Raw genomic sequence first — 19,871 nt, 5'->3', positions numbered from 1 at the left:
ATAACAGATACATAATATAACAGATATATAACATAACAGATACATAACAGATACATAACAGATACATAACAGATACATAACATAACAGATACATAACAGATATATAATATAACAGATACATAACAGATACATAATATAACAGATACATAACATAACAGATACATAACAGATACATAACAGATACATAACATAACAGATACATAACAGATACATAACAGATACATAACAGATACATAACAGATACATAACATAACAGATACATAACAGATACATAACAGATACATAACATAACAGATACATAACATAACAGATATATAACATAACATATACATAACATAACAGGTATATAACAGATATATAACATAACAGATACATAACATAACATATACATAACAGATATATAATATAACAGATACATAACAGATACATAACATAACAGGTATATAATATAACAGATACATAACAGATACATAACATAACAGGTATATAACAGATGCATAACATAACAGATACATAACATAACATATACATAACATAACAGATACATAACATAACATATACATAACAGATATATAATATAACAGATACATAACATAACATATGCATAACATAACAGATACATAACATAACATATACATAACATAACAGATTCATAACATAACAGATTCATAACTAATACATAATATAATGTAACAGCATGAAAAGGAAAATACAAGAGTTTGTGCTATTACCTCACACTTGTGGCAGTGTCACAATATGTGACATATTGTGTTGTGTCAATGCTGACATCTATGTCTACATCTATGTCTACATCTTTCTACATCTATGTCTACATCTATGTCTACGTCTACATCTATGTCTACATCTATGTCTACATCTATGTCTACATCTATGTCTATGTCTACATCTATGTCTATGTCTACATCTATGTCTATGTCTACATCTATGTCTACGTCTACATTTATGTCTACATCTATGTCTACATCTATGTCTACATCTATGTCTACATCTATGTCTACATCTATGTCTACGTCTACATCTATGTCTACATCTATGTCTACATCTATGTCTACATCTATGTCTACATCTATGTCTATGTCTACATCTATGTCTACATCTATGTCTACATCTATGTCTACATCTATGTCTACATCTATGTCTACATCTATGTCTATATCTATGTCTACATCTATGTCTACATCTATGTCTACATCTGTCTACATCTATGTCTACATCTATGTCTACATCTATGTCTATATCTATGTCTACATCTATGTCTACATCAATGTCTACATCTATGTCTACATCTGTCTACATCTATGTCTACATCTATGTCTACATCTATGTCTACATCTGTCTACATCTATTTCTACATCTATGTCTACATCTATGTCTACATCTATGTCTACATCTATGTCTACATCTATGTCTACATCTATGTCTATATCTATTTCTACATCTATGTCTACATCTATGTCTACATCTCTGTCTACATCTATGTCTACATCTATGTCTACATCTATGTCTATATCTATGTCTACATCTATGTCTACATCTATGTCTACATCTGTCTACATCTATGTCTACATCTATGTCTACATCTATGTCTACATCTATGTCTACATCTATGTCTACATCTATGTCTACATCTATGTCTACATCTGTCTACATCTATGTCTACATCTATGTCTACATCTATGTCTACATCTATGTCTACATCTGTCTACATCTATGTCTATATCTATGTCTATATCTATGTCTACATCTATGTCTGACTGTATTTTCACCACTGTTGTCTTTTCTCTCCCAACAGACGGACTTTGAGAAAGACGTTGACATCGCCTGTCGATCAGGTAACAAACAGACAGGTGTCACGTTCAGTGAATGAGCTCCTGACCACATTGCCTATTGAAATTAAAGCCCTAAAAAGAGGTTAGACACAACGGGGGTAAAAGCAACATCAAATAACTTCCCAGGTTGTGTAACAGCCCCCTATCCACACTGGACGCCTTCTGGCTTAATTATCAAAACAGACCCATTTGATGTGAGAACAGGCTTGCATCCCAAATGGAACCCTATTCCCTATATAGTTCACTACTTTACCCATGGGCCCTGGTCACAGGTCACACTATAAAGGGAATAGGGGTGCCATTTGGGACGCAGGCGAGGAGTGATAAGGGGAGGCTTCAGTGAAAAAAAGAGAATTTGTTAGGTGTCAGAAAGCCGGCTAGCTTTCTGTGTGGGATGAAACGCATTGTTTGATATCAAAGGGAAGGGTAAGATAGAGTGGGAGAGTTGTAAATTTGAATAATAATGACAGCGCTTATCATTTTAAACATCCCTTTGTACTTGTTGTTCATTAACAAAATGGCCGATGGGAAAGCATTGCACTGTAGCCCTGCTTTCACTGGTTTTGTTGATGACTCACGTTTAAAGTATTGTGTTTTTAAGAGTGTGTAAGGTGTCCAATCACAAACACATATTTTGACCAATAGGTAAATGTTCATTGTGTAAATACTCCTCTAAGAAAACCAATGGTTCTAACCTCATGTCTCTATCATAATCCGTTCCAAATTGATTGGAGTTTTTACCCTTGTAGGATGGTGAAGATTTGAGTTTTTACCCTTGTAGGATGGTGAAGATTTGAGTTTTTACCCTTGTAGGATGGTGAAGATTTGAGTTTTTACCCTTGTAGGATGGTGAAGATTTGAGTTTTTACCCTTGTAGGATGGTGAAGATTTGAGTTTTTACCCTTGTAGGATGGTGAAGATTTGAGTTTTTACCCTTGTAGGATGGTGAAGATTGGAGTTTTTACCCTTGTAGGATGGTGAAGATTTGAGTTTTTACCCTTGTAGGATGGTGAAGATTTGAGTTTTTACCCTTGTAGGATGGTGAAGATTTGAGTTTTTACCCTTGTAGGATGGTGAAGATTTGAGTTTTTACCCTTGTAGGATGGTGAAGATTTGAGTTTTTACCCTTGTAGGATGGTGAAGATTTGAGTTTTTACCCTTGTAGGATGGTGAAGATTTGAGTTTTTACCCTTGTAGGATGGTGAAGATTTGAGTTTTTACCCTTGTAGGATGGTGAAGATTTGAGTTTTTACCCTTGTAGGATGGTGAAGATTGGAGTTTTTACCCTTGTAGGATGGTGAAGATTTGGGTGACTAAATCGATGGAGGCCTGAGAAAAAAAGTGGTCTAAAATGTGGAAAATAGCTTTGTGTCAAACAGGCTGGATGCTGTGAGAGAATTAAGGCTAACTGACAGTCAGCTGTGACAGAGCCTGGACTCGAACTCAGAATCTCTGGTGGCACAGCTAGCACTGCAATGTTGTGCCTTAGACCACTGTGCCACTCAGGAGGCCTGACTGCAACATTCCCAACAGTGTAAAAAAATAAACATTTGGGTAACAGTAGAATACAATTTGTGTATTCTATTTGAAATAACACAATGGCGTTTTCATTAGTTGAAGTTACTAGGCTAAATGTAGGCTAAATGTAAAAATATATATATTTAATTGTTCAATCCATTTTATTTGTGGAGTACCTTTGTAACAACTGTGAAACAGAATGCATATGCATTTGAACATGATAACAGCCTCATCATCATAAGGCCTTGATGAAAACAACAGTAGCCTCAACATCATCATAAGATCTTGATGAAAAAACATCAGTAGCCTCAACATCATTATAAGGCCTTGATGAAAACATCAGTAGCCTTGACATCATCATAAGGCCTTGATGAAAACATCAGTAGCCTCAACATCATCATAAGGCCTTGATGAAAACAACAGTAGCCTCGACATCATCATAAGGCCTTGATGAAAACATCAGTAGCCTCGACATCATCATAAGGCCTTGATGAAAACAACAGTAGCCTCAACATCATCAAAAGGCCTTGATGAAAACAACAGTAGCCTCAACATCATCATAAGGCCTTGATAAATTGTGAAACTCGGCACAAAAGCAGTAAAGGCATTATAATGAATAGAAGTTTTAAAAAATAATCAAATTATTGTCAGCTCGTTCTTGTGTACATCTTCACGCAACGGCATCAGTTGGATTTAATTTAGCTGTTATTCCTTGTCCTGACAATAAACACACTTTGAGTACTTTTCACATCAGTTGGATTTAATTTATCTGTTATTCATTGTCCTGACAATAACCACACTTTGAGTACCTTTCACTTGCTTGACTCACTTTGACATGCCTTTGTTTGGTTGTAGTTGGTAATAGTCTCTGGTTTTCTCTTTATTGTGTCCATTCGTCTTGTCATTCTTCCACACCGTTGTACCACAACACCACGGCTGTGCCAGTGCCTTATTTTTGCACAGAGGGAGGGAGCTCCTGACTCACTTTGTTCATAGTGCCGGCCAGACTTGTTTTCTTTTCGAGCTTGTTGTTCACCAATGACAGTGAAGTGAAGACATTTTCCATGGTGACATTGCTCCCCTTGCCAACTTAGGGTTTATTTTTTAAACATGTAATTGACTAGGCAAGTCAGTTAAGAAAAATATCTTATTTACAACTACAGCCTAGGAACAGTGGATTAACTGCCTTGTTCAGGAGCAGAACGACAGGTTTTTACCATGTCAGCTCGAGGATTTGATGTAGCAACTTTTTGGTTACTGGCCCACTGCTCTAACCACTAGCCTACCTGCCGCCCCAAAGGTTCCACAAGCTTCATCACCACATTCTCCGACAATTGAGCCTGCTGCCCGATGTGGATATTTTCCCAGATATCGAAAGCCTTTCAGCATTTACACTACCGTTCAAAAGTTTGGGGTCACTTAGAAATGTTTGTTTTTGAAAGAAAAGCTAAACATTTTTTTAAATAACATCATATTGATCAGAAATACAGTGTAGACATTGTTAATGTTGTAAATGACTATTGTAGCTGGAAATGGCAGATTTTTAATAGAATATCTACATAGGCATACAGAGGCCCTTTATCAGCAACCATCACTCCTGTGTTCCAATGGCACGTTGTGTTAGCTAATCCAAGTTTATCATTTTAAAAGGCCAATTGATTATTAGAAAACCCTTTTGTGTGTATGTCAGCACAGCTGAAAACTGTTGTGTTGATTAAAGAAGCAATAAAACTGGCCTTTTTTAGACGAGTTGAGTATCTGGAGCATCAGCATTTGTGGGTTCGATTACAGGCTCAAAATGGCCAGAAACAAATCATTTTCTTCTGAAACTCGTTTGTCTATTCTTGTACTATTTAATGAGGCTGCCAGTTGAGGACTTGTGAGGCGTCTGTTTCTCAAACTAGACACTAATGTACTTGTCCTCAAAAAAATAGCTTTTCTTTCAAAAACAAGGACATTTCTAAGTGACCCCAAACTTTTGAACGGTAGTGTATAATTACGCATGCTCTCCCTGTGTAGCCTACTCCAAGTAGTCCAGAGTAGACTGATAAGACTGCTTAAATTTGGTGAACTGATAGAGGGAACATACCATTTTCAGATTAGGCCTATAATTAGAATAAATCATTACAATAGAATGGCCCGCCCTGTTCTTCATTCACAATTGGTGATTACATAATTATTCATTGTTCGCTTCCCCTCACTCATCAACTCCCCCATTCTTTACTTAATTTATTTAATTTGTTGTTATATGTGTGAAATTAGTTTTGGTATAGTTTAGGTTCAGTTTTCAGGCAAATGTGGAGTGATTATCAGCTGGGCAGTGGAGTGGAGCAGGCCCTACTGTTGGGAGAAGGAGTGGAGCAGGCTCTACTGTTGGGAGAAGGAGTGGAGCAGGCCCTACTGTTGGGAGAAGGAGTGGAGCAGGCCCTACTGTTGGGAGAAGGAGTGGAGCAGGCCCTACTGTTTGGAGAAGGAGGGGCAACAGGCCCTACTGTTGGGAGAAGGAGGGGAGCAGGCCCTACTGTTGGGAGAAGGAGTGGAGCAGGCCCTACTGTTGGGAGAAGTAGGGGCAACAGGCCCTACTGTTGGGAGAAGGAGTGGAGCAGGCCCTACTGTTGGGAGAAGGAGGGGCAACAGGCCCTACTGTTGGGAGAAGGAGGGGAGCAGGCCCTACTGTTGGTAGAAGGAGTGGAGCAAGCCCTACTGTTGGGAGAAGGAGTGGAGCAGGCCCTACTGTTGGGAGAAGGAGAGGAGCAGGCCCTACTGTTGGGAGAAGAAGGGGCAACAGGGGAAAACCTTTCCAAAAAATGAAATGCCTTCTTAAAACTGGTTATAACTCTAGTTCTGTTGTTGATATTAAGACTTAAAGACTTAAAACATGGCAGAGTAATATAAAAATGTATAAATCATGAGCAGTCAAAATGACTGCTTTAGCGGTTCTAGTGTATAAAAGTAATGAATAAAAAGTCTAATCCAAATTCTGTTATCTATCTGGAATAACACCAGGAATACATACCAGGAAACAATAATAACTGTGCCAAGAATATATACCAGGAATAATCCCTCGCCTGCCTGACCATCCCTCTGGCCATGGAGTCATACCACCTCCACCTCCATCACCCTCTACCCCTACCCCTACCCCCTACCCCCACCCCCTACCCCTACCCCCTACCCTCTACCCCTACCCTCTACCCTACCCCCTACCCTCTACCCCTACCCCCTACCCCCTACCTCTACCCCTTACCCTCTACCCTCTACCCCTCCTTCCTCTCTCTCTCTGCACCATAGTTTATCTCCCTGCTCCCTGCATTCAGGCTGAAAACAAAGTGTTATGTTTTCTGTTTCTGGCCGTGCTGCTCTGCTCTGGGCTGGACACACACACACACACACACACACACACACACACACACACACACACATACACACACACACACACACACACACACACACACACACACACACACATACACACACACACACACACACACACACACTGCTGACCTTGTGTTCTCCTTGCAGCCTGTTGGTTTTCCAACAGGCAATTCCCCTGTGGAGGATTCAGAAGGCCAAGATTAAAATGGCCGCAAATACATCCCAAATGGCACCCTATTCCCTTCCTAGTGCACTACTTTTGACCAGGACCAATAGGGACCAGCTCTCATCAAAAGTAGTGCATTATGTAGTGAATATGCTACCATTTGGGACGCAGACATCAGCTCTGCAGCGGTGGAGAGATGCACAGAGAACAGCAGTACAGGATGTTCTGTCCCCAAACAGAGGGTATTTCTGACTTCTGACAAGGAAGCTTTTGAACAAAAAGCTAGCCTCTCCTGGTTATGTGTCTGGGGTTTTGGGGGTTTTCCAAGGTGAACCAAACCGTAATAAGATAAAACGGTGTCTTAGGTATCCGGGATTTCAGGGCGAATTTGAGGAAAGTCCTCCTCAGAGGCTTGTCGGCTCTGTACTTAGTTATATCAGGAACATCTAATCCTCTATAGTGGCTCTTTTGAAGTGTCCCTGTCCCTGCGTCCTATTTGAAGAGATCGGTAGTCAAGTTTTGTCTATTTCTTCCCAGCTGTATGAGGAAAGAGTCATTACACTGGAAAATGGGCACATCCGGTTCATTGTTTCAATTTGTGCGAAGTGTCCTGGCATCATTATTTAAATTCTTTGTTTTTACATATATTCGTCAAAAGGAAATGCAACAATGGTCTGAAATCGGAATGATTTAAAATAAGCATACAATATGAAATAAACAGATCATACAGAACAGACTGACATTAGTTCTCAGTATGGTGCATTCATTCCACTAACTCCCCTGTCTGTCAGTATGGTGCATTCATTCCCCACCAACTCCCCTGTCTGTCAGTATGGTCCATTCATTCCACTAACTCCCCTGTCTGTCAGTATGGGGCATTCATTCCCCACTAACTCCCCTGTCTGTCAGTATGGTCCATTAATTCCACCAACTCCCCTGTCTGTCAGTATGGTCCATTCATTCCACTAACCACCTTGTCTGTCAGTATGGTCCATTCATTCCACTAACTCCCCTGTCTGTCAGTACGGTGCATTCATTCCACTAACCACCCTGTCTGTCAGTATGGGGCATTCATTCCACTAACTCCCCTGTCTGTCAGTATGGTCCATTCATTCCCCACTAACTCCCCTGTCTGTCAGTATGGGGCATTCATTCCACTAACTCCCCTGTCTGTCAGTATGGTCCATTCATTCCCCACTAACTGCCCTGTCTGTCAGTATGGTGCATTCATTCCCCACTAACTCCCCTGTCTGTCAGTATGGTGCATTCATTCCACTAACTCCCCTGTCTGTCAGTATGGTGCATTCATTCCACTAACCACCTTGTCTGTCAGTATGGTGCATTCATTCCACTAACTCCCCTGTCTGTCAGTATGGTCCATTCATTCCCCACTAACTGCCCTGTCTGTCAGTATGGTGCATTCATTCCCCACTAACTCCCCTGTCTGTCAGTATGGTGCATTCATTCCACTAACTCCCCTGTCTGTCAGTATGGTGCATTCATTCCACTAACCACCTTGTCTGTCAGTATGGTGTATTCATTCCCCACTAACTCCCCTTTCTCTCCTCTCCACAGCTCTCCACAAAGACATGGGCTCTTGCCGCGCGGCGACCATCACCGGCACCCTATCCCGTATCTCTCTGAATGACGAGGAGGATGAGAAGGGTCCCGAGGGGCTCAACTACTCCACCTTACCCGGCAACATCATCTCCAAGGTGATGATCCAGCAGCCCGGCATGCACATGGGCCCCATGGGGGACATGGGTGAGGGCTGCCTGGGCGACAGCGTGTCTGACATGCGCCGCACCGTCTACCTGTGCACCGATGATGCTCTCCGTCAGTCCGACCAGGATATGGGCGGGCACGGGCATGGCGGGATGGGCAGTGGCCACGACATGGGCAACATGGGCGGTATGGGTGGTATGAGCGGACATTCACCCCAAGGCCAGATGATGGAGACAGACTACATTGTGATGCCACGAGCTTCGGCGGCGTCAGCAGGATCTGGGAACTGTAACACACTTCCCACTCTCCTGAAGGATGATAGCTCCACCAAGATGAACATGGGCCTGGGCATGGGAGATACGCTGCCCCATGATAGGATGATGCAACACTACAAGATGGCACCGGACTTCAGCATGAGCCCGACGGGGATGGGCGGGATTGGGGTCATGGAGCACATGAACATGGGGGTGAACATGGATCAGAACCTACAGCAGCAGTATGGGTCAGGAGGAGGACAGGAACACATGCAGCAGAACCTGCCCTTTGAACCCCGAACCGCTGTCAAGAACTTCCTGGCTGAGATGGAAGAGACTGGAGGGCTGTCGAGGAGCGAGACGGGATCCACCATATCCATGAGCTCCTTAGAGGTAGGCTGGAGAAGAGAAGACTGTTGAAGTGTTGATTTGACCATAGAGGTAGGCTGGAGTGGAGAATACTGTTGAAATGTTAATTTAACCTTGGAGGTAGGCTGGAGTGGAGAAGGCTGTTGAAGTGTTGATTTAACCTTAGAGGTAGGCTGGAGTGGAGAAGGCTGTTGAAGTGTTGATTTAACCTTAGAGGTAGGCTGGAGTGGAGAAGACTGTTGAAGTGTTGATTTAACCTTGGAGGTAGGCTGGAGTGGAGAAGGCTGTTGAAGTGTTGATTTAACCTTAGAGGTAGGCTGGAGTGGAGAAGACTGTTGAAGTGTTGATTTAACCTTAGAGGTTACCTGGAGTGGAGAAGACTGTTGAAGTGTTGGATAACCTTAGAGGTAGGCTGGAGTGGAGAAGACTGTTGAAGTGTTGGATAACCTTAGAGGTAGGCTGGAGTGGAGAAGGCTGTTGAAGTGTTGGATAACCTTAGAGGTTACCTGGAGTGGAGAAGACTGTTGAAGTGTTGGATAACCTTAGAGGTTACCTGGAGTGGAGAAGAATGTTGAAGTGTTGGATAACCTTAGAGGTTACCTGGAGTGGAGAAGACTGTTGAAGTGTTGGATAACCTTAGAGGTTACCTGGAGTGGAGAAGGCTGTTGAAGTGTTGGTTTAACCTTAGAGGTAGGCTGGAGTGGAGAAGACTGTTGAAGTGTTGGATAACCTTAGAGGTTACCTGGAGTGGAGAAGAATGTTGAAGTGTTGGATAACCTTAGAGGTTACCTGGAGTGGAGAAGACTGTTGAAGTGTTGGATAACCTTAGAGGTTACCTGGAGTGGAGAAGGCTGTTGAAGTGTTGATTTAACCTTAGAGGTAGGCTGGAGTGGAGAAGGCTGTTGAAGTGTTGATTTAACCTTAGCGGTAGGCTGGAGTGGAGAAGACTGTTGAAGTGTTGATTTAACCTTAGAGGTTACCTGGAGTGGAGAAGACTGTTGAAGTGTTGATTTAACCTTAGAGGTAGGCTGGAGTGGAGAAGACTGTTGAAGTGTTGATTTAACCTTAGAGGTAGGCTGGAGTGGAGAAGGCTGTTGAAGTGTTGATTTAACCTTAGAGGTAGGCTGGAGTGGAGAAGACTGTTGAAGTGTTGATTTAACCTTAGAGGTAGGCTGGAGTGGAGAATACTGTTGAAGTGTTGGATAACCTTAGAGGTTACCTGGAGTGGAGAAGACTGTTGAAGTGTTGGATAACCTTAGAGGTTACCTGGAGTGGAGAAGACTGTTGAAGTGTTGGATAACCTTAGAGGTTACCTGGAGTGGAGAAGACTGTTGAAGTGTTGGATAACCTTAGAGGTTACCTGGAGTGGAGAAGGCTGTTGAAGTGTTGATTTAATCTTAGAGGTAGGCTGGAGTGGAGAAGGCTGTTGAAGTGTTGATTTAACCTTAGAGGTAGGCTGGAGTGGAGAAGGCTGTTGAAGTGTTGATTTAACCTTAGAGGTAGACTGGAGTGGAGAAGGCTGTTGAAGTGTTGATTTAACCTTAGAGGTAGGCTGGAGTGGAGAAGGCTGTTGAAGTGTTGATTTAACCTTAAAGGTAGGCTGGAGTGGAGAAGGCTGTTGAAGTGTTGGTTTAACCTTAGAGGTAGGCTGGAGTGGAGAAGACTGTTGAAGTGTTGATTTAACCTTAGAGGTAGGCTGGAGTGGAGAAGGCTGTTGAAGTGTTGATTTAACCTTAGAGGTTACCTGGAGTGGAGAAGACTGTTGAAGTGTTGATTTAACCTTAGAGGTTACCTGGAGTGGAGAAGACTGTTGAAGTGTTGATTTAACCTTAGAGGTAGGCTGGAGTGGAGAAGACTGTTGAAGTGTTGATTTAACCTTAGAGGTTACCTGGAGTGGAGAAGACTGTTGAAGTGTTGATTTAACCTTAGAGGTAGGCTGGAGTGGAGAAGACTGTTGAAGTGTTGATTTAACCTTAGAGGTAGGCTGGAGTGGAGAAGGCTGTTGAAGTGTTGATTTAACCTTAGAGGTAGGCTGGAGTGGAGAAGACTGTTGAAGTGTTGATTTAACCTTAGAGGTAGGCTGGAGTGGAGAAGACTGTTGAAGTGTTGGATAACCTTAGAGGTTACCTGGAGTGGAGAAGACTGTTGAAGTGTTGGATAACCTTAGAGGTTACCTGGAGTGGAGAAGACTGTTGAAGTGTTGGATAACCTTAGAGGTTACCTGGAGTGGAGAAGACTGTTGAAGTGTTGGATAACCTTAGAGGTTACCTGGAGTGGAGAAGACTGTTGAAGTGTTGATTTAACCTTAGAGGTTACCTGGAGTGGAGAAGACTGTTGAAGTGTTGATTTAACCTTGGAGGTAGGCTGGAGTGGAGAAGGCTGTTGAAGTGTTGATTTAACCTTAGAGGTAGGCTGGAGTGGAGAATACTGTTGAAGTGTTGGTTTGACCTTAGAGGTAGGCTGGAGTGGAGAAGGCTGTTGAAGTGTTGGATAACCTTAGAGGTAGACTGGAGTGGAGAAGACTGTTGAAGTGTTGATTTAACCTTAGAGGTAGGCTGGAGTGGAGAATACTGTTGAAGTGTTGGTTTGACCTTAGAGGTAGGCTGGAGTGGAGAAGGCTGTTGAATTGTTGGATAACCTTAGAGGTAGGCTGGAGTGGAGAAGGCTGTTGAAGTGTTGGATAACCTTAGAGGTTACCTGGAGTGGAGAATACTGTTGAAGTGTTGGTTTAACCTTAGAGGTAGGCTGGAGTGGAGAAGGCTGTTGAAGTGTTGGATAACCTTAGAGGTAGACTGGAGTGGAGAAGACTGTTGAAGTGTTGATTTAACCTTAGAGGTAGGCTGGAGTGGAGAATACTGTTGAAGTGTTGGTTTGACCTTAGAGGTAGGCTGGAGTGGAGAAGACTGTTGAAGTGTTGGTTTAACCTTAGAGGTAGGCTGGAGTGGAGAAGACTGTTGAAGTGTTGGATAACCTTAGAGGTAGGCTGGAGTGGAGAAGGCTGTTGAAGTGTTGGATAACCTTAGAGGTTACCTGGAGTGGAGAATACTGTTGAAGTGTTGGTTTAACCTTAGAGGTAGGCTGGAGTGGAGAAGGCTGTTGAAGTGTTGGTTTAACCTTAGAGGTAGGCTGGAGTGGAGAAGGCTGTTGAAGTGTTGGTTTAACCTTAGAGGTTACCTGGAGTGGAGAATACTGTTGAAGTGTTGGATAACCTTAGAGGTAGGCTGGAGTGGAGAAGGCTGTTGAAGTGTTGATTTAAGTAAATTAAGGTTTTGTTTGTTGTTATGTTCCACTGAGAAATTGTGGCAGAGGTAAATACAGAATGAATGTGTAGCTGTGTTCAAGTGAGAAGATCGTCACGTTGTTGCCGTAAAATAAAATGGGCTTATTTTGTCATGGTTAGAATGTTATTTAGTGTTCATTAATATAATTATAATTTCTATAGTATTCAGAAGTTAATGACCCCTCATGTTAACAGACTGTCTAATTATCCGCAATATGTTTGTTTTGTCTTCAGAGAAGAAAATCGCGCTACCAAGATCTGGACTTTGAAGTAAGTCAATTTACTGGTTGGCAAAGTGCATGCTTCAGGCTTTTGTTGTTACACTGAGCATTTGTGTTCGCCCTACTCTTTAATTTACTACTGTTGTTACACTGAGCATTCTTGTTTACCCTACCCTTTAATTTACTACTGTTGTTACACTGAGCATTCTTGTTTACCCTACCCTTTAATTTACTACTGTTGTTACACTGAGCATTCTTGTTTACCCTACCCTTTAATTTACTACTGTTGTTACACTGAGCATTCTTGTTTACCCTACCCTTTAATTTACTACTGTTGTTACACTGAGCATTCTTGTTTACCCTACCCTTTAATTTTACTACTACCTTGTGTAGCACTTAAGCTTATTGGAGTAACATGGTTTTGACAGAAAACAGATGTATTTATGTGTGGCGTAGTTAAGGTAAAAGCAACGCTGTCAATCTAAACCCGTACAGGGCCGCCAGCAAATCTTCCCTGCTCATGTTGTTCCCCTCCATCTCCTACATACATCCATTGGCTATGAGTTGATTTGAAACCTGTTACGCTTTCTGAGGTCACATGCACATTTCACACCTGACTTCTGCACTTCTTCTATGGAAAATATGACATTGTCTGACAGCCCAAGACACAAATGTCTCACACCCCTTCTGTGGGTTTATTCCATTTCTCCATCCATTTTTTGTAATCTGACTATTCTGCATAAATGCAAAAGGTAGATTTGATAATAAAATTGGCCATAAATTATATGTAATTACTCAACTGGCTTACATTATATGCAAAAAAATCCTTAAAAGACATTGGCCCCTTTAATATGTCTCAGGCTTACTGTAATACCAGTGGCAGATTAAATGCTATTCAGAAAGGTGTACTGGTTGGAGAGGATAAAACATTGCATTATAATCTCCATCCTATTATTGGCTTTGATTTCCAAACCAAAAACGAACCCCTTGCCATTGCAGAAAGTCATGCACACCAGGAAAAGACACATGGAGCTGTTCCAAGAACTGAATCAGAAATTTCAAACCCTGGATCGATTTCAAGACATACCAAATATGGGCAGCATGGTGAGTAATAATACCAGGAACAGGAAATCAGCAGTAACAGGAAATGGTGAAGGAGGGAGATGATTGGTCAGCGGTCGTCTGTTGTAGACCAATTACAGAGCTGGAGAAGATCCAGGTGGGGTGATTGGTTGAAGCTGGTGGTTGTCGACCAATTAGAGTACGAAACAAGATCATGTCAGGATAGATAGTCTTTTTTAGATGTCCATCCGCTCAGCAACACACGTAGTGAGTCATTGAGCAAATGAACAGATCCAGTGACATGGCCCTATACCTAACAGGCCTGCCAAATGCTACTGGTGATGGGGTTCAGTGACATGGCCCTATACCTAGCAGGCCTGCCAGCTGCTACTGGTGATGGGGTTCAGTGACATGGCCCTATACCTAACAGGCCTGCCAAATGCTACTGGTGATGGGGTTCAGTGACATGGCCCTATACCTAGCAGGCCTGCCAGCTGCTACTGGTGAGGGGGTTCAGTGACATGGCCCTATACCTAGCAGGCCTGCCAGCTGCTACTGGTGAGGGGGTTCAGTGACATGGTCCTATACCTAACAGGCCTGCCAGCTGCTACTGGTGAGGGGGTTCAGTGACATGGCCCTATACCTAGCAGGCCTGCCAGCTGCTACTGGTGATGGGGTTCAGTGACATGGCCCTATACCTAACAGGCCTGCCAGCTGCAACTGGTGAGTGGGTTCAGTGACATGGCCCTATACCTAGCAGGCCTGCCAGCTGCTACTGGTGATGGGGTTCAGTGACATGGCCCTATACCTAACAGGCCTACCAGCTGCTACTGGTGAGGGGGTTCAGTGACATGGCCCTATACCTAGCAGGCCTGCCAGCTGCTACTGGTGAGGGGGGAGGGGGGGACTAGTCTTTAGTTGAGAGATCCTGTCTGAGAGAAGGTAGGCATTAACTAATTTTGGCAGTCTGCAGATTCACTCCTCTCCTACTTCTCAACCATATTGAAGGAGAAGGTCCAAGGTCCCTCCACTCGGACAAGGATGCAAGGAATCGAGAAAAGGATCCTGCTTGGCTCTCTTTACCACCACCCAGCAAATTGGGGGGGGGGGGGGCAAGGTTAAGACTATGTACCATAGATGTATTGAAAAGAGCCACTGTGAGGTGGTTGTCTGTCGTGGTAGTCCATCTGAATTAGTGTTCATCCATTCAAATCCAGATGTGTATCATTCAAGAGACCAGTCATGGTCATTCAGGCTTGATGACTACTGAGTGAATGCTTTCTGCATTGCTTTCTGCACTGTATCCTGGGAAATTGGCCTGTTGACCAAAACACACTCAGGCCTATTGTTGTGTGAGAATAGTGTCAGCTCTGCGGCATGCAAGTAGGCAGGCAGGCAGTTAGCCCCTCGGCCTGCCATGTCATGTAATCTTCTCTCTCTTCTCTCACATTTCAATCAGCCCCACTGCACAGTGTAATTCTCTGCTTGTTGCTTAGTAACCACCACAAGGACATTTATATAAAAAACTACATCCCTTTGTTTTTCTATTTTTTTCTTATGGATTAAATGTACTGCAGTGCTGGCTGGGCTGGCTGAATAAATGTACTGCAGTGCTGGCTAGGCTGGCTGATTAAATGTACTGCAGTGCTGGCTGGGCTGGCTGAATAAATGTACTGCAGTGTTGGCTGGGCTGGCTGATTAAATGTACTGCAGTGCTGGCTAGGCTGGCTGATTAAATGTACTGCAGTGCTGGCTGGGCTGGCTGAATAAATGTACTGCAGTGCTGGCTGGGCTGGCTGATTAAATGTACTGCAGTGCTGGCTAGGCTGGCTGATTAAATGTACTGCAGTGCTGGCTGGGCTGGCTGATTAAATGTACTGCAGTGCTGGCTGGGCTGGCTGATTAAATGTACTGCAGTGCTGGCTGGGCGGGCTGATTAAATGTACTGCAGTGCTGGCTAGGCTGGCTGATTAAATGTACTGCAGTGCTGGCTAGGCTGGCTGATTAAATGTACTGCAGTGCTGGCTAGGCTGGCTGATTAAATGTACTGCAGTGCTGGCTGGGCTGGCTGATTAAATGTACTGCAGTGCTGGCTGGGCTGGCTGATTAAATGTACTGCAGTGCTGGCTGGGCGGGCTGATTAAATGTACTGCAGTGCTGGCTAGGCTGGCTGATTAAATGTACTGCAGTGCTGGCTAGGCTGGCTGATTAAATGTACTGCAGTGCTGGCTAGGCCGGCTGATTAAATGTACTGCAGTGCTGGCTAGGCTGGCTGATTAAATGTACTGCAGTGCTGGCTAGGCTGGCTGATTAAATGTACTGCAGTGCTGGCTGGACTGGCTGATTAAATGTACTGCAGTGCTGGCTAGGCTGGCTGATTAAATGTACTGCAGTGCTGGCTGGGCTGGCTGAATAAATGTACTGCAGTGCTGGCTAGGCTGGCTGATTAAATATACTGCAGTGCTGGCTGGGCTGGCTGATTAAATGTACGGCAGTGCTGGCTGGGCTGGCTGATTAAATGTACTGCAGTGCTGGCTGGGCTGGCTGATTAAATGTACTGCAGTGCTGGCTGGGCTGGCTGATTAAATGTACTGCAGTGCTGGCTGGGCTGGACTAGCTGAATACATGTACTGCAGTGCTGGCTGGGCTGGCTGATTAAATGTACTGCAGTGCTGGCTGGGCTGGCTGATTAAATGTACTGCAGTGCTGGCTGGGCTGGCTGATTAAATGTACTGCAGTGCTGGCTAGGCTGGCTGATTAAATGTACTGCAGTGCTGGCTAGGCTGGCTGATTAAATGTACTGCAGTGCTGGCTGGGCTGGCTGATTAAATGTACGGCAGTGCTGGCTGGGCTGGCTGATTAAATGTACTGCAGTGCTGGCTGGGCTGGCTGATTAAATGTACTGCAGTGCTGGCTGGGCTGGCTGATTAAATGTACTGCAGTGCTGGCTGGGCTGGACTAGCTGAATACATGTACTGCAGTGCTGGCTGGGCTGGCTGATTAAATGTACTGCAGTGCTGGCTGGGCTGGCTGATTAAATGTACTGCAGTGCTGGCTGGGCTGGCTGATTAAATGTACTGCAGTGCTGGCTAGGCTGGCTGATTAAATGTACTGCAGTGCTGGCTAGGCTGGCTGATTAAATGTACTGCAGTGCTGGCTAGGATGGCTGATTAAATGTACTGCAGTGCTGGCTAGGCTGGCTGATTAAATGTACTGCAGTGCTGGCTAGGCTGGCTGATTAAATGTACTGCAGTGCTGGCTAGGCTGGCTGATTAAATGTACTGCAGTGCTGGCTGGACTGGCTGATTCAATGTACTGCAGTGCTGGCTGGACTGGCTGATTAAATGTACTGCAGTGCTGGCTAGGCTGGCTGATTAAATGTACTGCAGTGCTGACTGGGCTGGCTGATTAAATGTACTGCAGTGCTGGCTGGGCTGGCTGATTAAATGTACTGCAGTGCTGGCTGGGCTGGCTGATTAAATGTACTGCAGTGCTGGCTAGGCTTGCTGAATAGCTGGCTGGCTCCACAGCTACAGACAACATTAGTGACCATTGTGTGTTCCCTGACTGCATAGTAACAGCTCCGATAGCTCGCTGTCCTATTTGACTCCCTGCTAGTCTCTTTGTGAGTGTCAGTGAGAGTACATCCAGATTATGGGAACAGAACACAGTCAGACACAGTGGAAGCTCGTCCTCTAGTCCCTCTTCACCGTTATCCAGCTGGAAGGGAACTCACTATTCATTTGATTTCTTCCATGGTATAATCTAACCATATTATTCACATTTGAGATACTTATCATTACCCTTTGTTACTTACACTTCTCATAGAACCATTACACCATTAATATGCTCTACCAGAACATTAGTTGAGGTGATCAATGCATAGAGGCAGTACGGCATGATTCAAAGTCTCTGCCATAATCCATTGTTTTGCTACACTTTATAATAACTTTAATGGATAATCCATTATAATGTTCATATTAATGTTTATAAATGTTTTAAAGTGATGAAATTCAAATGTATTTAACCAATGTTACCCAATGTTTAAGAAGAAGAACTGTAACCAGTGACAGTGAGGCATGCTCCCTTCTAAGTAATAACCCTCACATATCCCTGTATGTATATATCCCTGACCCTATCCTATATATTACATATAAAGTATATGTGGTATAACATATAGTAACAATTTATAGTGAACCATGTTTAGTGACTGTAAGGCATGCTATCTGCTGTGTCCTGCTATGTCCCTGTCCATATCTGCTGCTAACCTGTCCCTGTCCCTGTCCTCCCAAGGACAAGGCCATGGCCAACAAGAACCCCTGGGAGAGCTACAACCCAGCCTGTGAGTACCAGAACTACGCCAGTATGAATGTACTAGACCCTGACCCCAAGGACTCTCTGGAGATGACCGCAGCAGAGTGGGAGAAGTGTGTCAATCTCCCCTTAGACGTCCAGGAGGGAGACTTCCAGACAGAGGTCTGATCTGATCTGATCTAAACAAACCAGGAAATGAGTCCAAAATGGCACCCTATTCCCAATGAAGTGCACTACTTATGACCAGGTCCTATAGGCCTCTTTTTCACCAGTACCCAAAGGGCTCTTTTGAACAGGACTCATAGGGCTCTGGTCAAAGGTAGTGCACTATATAGGGAATAGGGTGACATTTTGGATGCACTCCAGAAAGGAGACTTCCAGGAAGTTAAAAACCAGGAAGAGGAAAACCAGGAGAAAAAATGATAACCAGGACATGGAGGAAAGGGGAAAGGATGTATTTTGCACTGAAAAAAATGGACAGACTGTCCTAACAGCCTTGGCCTAGTACATATCTGGATTCTAAAGGAGGGATGACAAGGACATGATGTGCCAATACCATTTAAGAGGAAAACACAGAGGACAGGAGGAAGAAATACAACAAAAAATACAACAAAAATCATCAGTGTTACTTTTTGTATTCTCACTAGTGTACTTAGTGCAGCGGGCCAGCCAGGTGGGTGTACAATATTTACCATCATGTGTTTCAGAGTACCCATGGTAAAGAAGAATTGGTTTCAAAAAGGTGAAAATCTTTCTAGATGAATAAACCTCAAAAGCTAAATGAAGACATAATACAATGTCAATCCCAGCTTCGTTGGATCCAGTTTTATATTTCACAAAACTGGACCCTGGAAGCACAATGTATATATTTATGCAGGTTTTTAAAAAGTTTATAACAAGTCTGTTTGGCCATTACTATACTTTTTACTTTATAATATAAAATATATATGAGCGGAGAGTGGCAGGCAAAGAGGATTTTCTGTCATATAAAAATGAATGTTTGTCAAAGCTACATTCTTCATTGCTTTAAATGCAATAAAGGTAATGCTCACTTTTATATGAATAATATATTTCACAAACTTTAATACTGCAGAATCTTGCTTGAAGAATCTCGGCTAAAACTCTCTCATCTGCAGCCCTGTATAAAATATTTAAAAATGAAAAATGTTGTATGGTGTAAATAAACTTTTGTCTACATATGTTTTACTTGTGCCAATTTATTTTAATGAGAAAAAAATGCCAACTTGATCAAGCGTTATATATAGCGTTATAAAATGTTAACATTTGAACAAGGAATGTAAATAAAAGAGGAAATATGTTCGTACTGCTTCAGAGAACGTGTCAAGTCTATCTGGTGGTCATGCCTTTGTCAAGTCTATCTGGTGGTCATGCCTTTGTCAGATGTATTGCTCTTTAAACCAACAGGTTCTCCTCAAAAGCCCTGTGCTACCTTGTGCTAACATTTTTATTTAACTAGGCAAGTCAGTTAAGAACAAATTCTTATTTTCAATGACGGCCAGTGTGTCGTTCTGCCTGTTCAGGTTTTGTACAGATTTGTACCTTGTCAGCTCAGGGGTTTGAACTTACAACCTTCCAGTTACTAGTCCAACGCTCTAACCACTAGGCTACCCTGCCGCCCCATGTGTCCTTTGTTCTGATCTTTTCCACATTCTGATTGTGCCCAAATCTTTTGAGAGGTGTAGACATTATAAACTCATTGTGATCTTATTGTGATCAGAT

General features: G+C 43.2%; 1 protein-coding gene across 22 annotated transcripts in view; it reads left to right on the top strand.

Annotated features, from left to right (window-relative positions):
• The window catches only part of LOC110531925 (adhesion G protein-coupled receptor B3), a 351,790-nt gene extending 332,333 nt beyond the window's left edge, over positions 1-19,457 (top strand). For 17 of the 22 annotated variants that reach the window (XM_090217639.1, XM_090217638.1, XM_090217634.1 and 14 more), the window contains 5 exons: positions 1,814-1,853; positions 8,482-9,278; positions 12,769-12,804; positions 13,755-13,859; positions 18,111-19,457. In XM_090217639.1, coding sequence (XP_090073765.1) covers positions 1,814-1,853; positions 8,482-9,278; positions 12,769-12,804; positions 13,755-13,859; positions 18,111-18,299 — 1,167 coding nt within the window. In that variant the 3' untranslated portion in view covers positions 18,300-19,457. The remainder of the gene's footprint in view (positions 1-1,813; positions 1,854-8,481; positions 9,279-12,768; positions 12,805-13,754; positions 13,860-18,110) is intronic. The other 5 variants (XM_090217636.1, XM_090217633.1, XM_090217635.1 and 2 more) reach the window with 1 other exon arrangement.
• The last annotated feature ends 414 nt before the right edge of the window (positions 19,458-19,871 follow it).

This window comes from Oncorhynchus mykiss, chromosome 23 (assembly GCF_057628025.1).
Source record: "Oncorhynchus mykiss isolate SJ-2025 chromosome 23, ASM5762802v1, whole genome shotgun sequence".
Lineage (NCBI taxonomy): Eukaryota > Metazoa > Chordata > Actinopteri > Salmoniformes > Salmonidae > Oncorhynchus > Oncorhynchus mykiss.
Note: the sequence above shows the minus strand (reverse complement) of the source record. Positions and strands in the feature narration are given on the sequence as shown.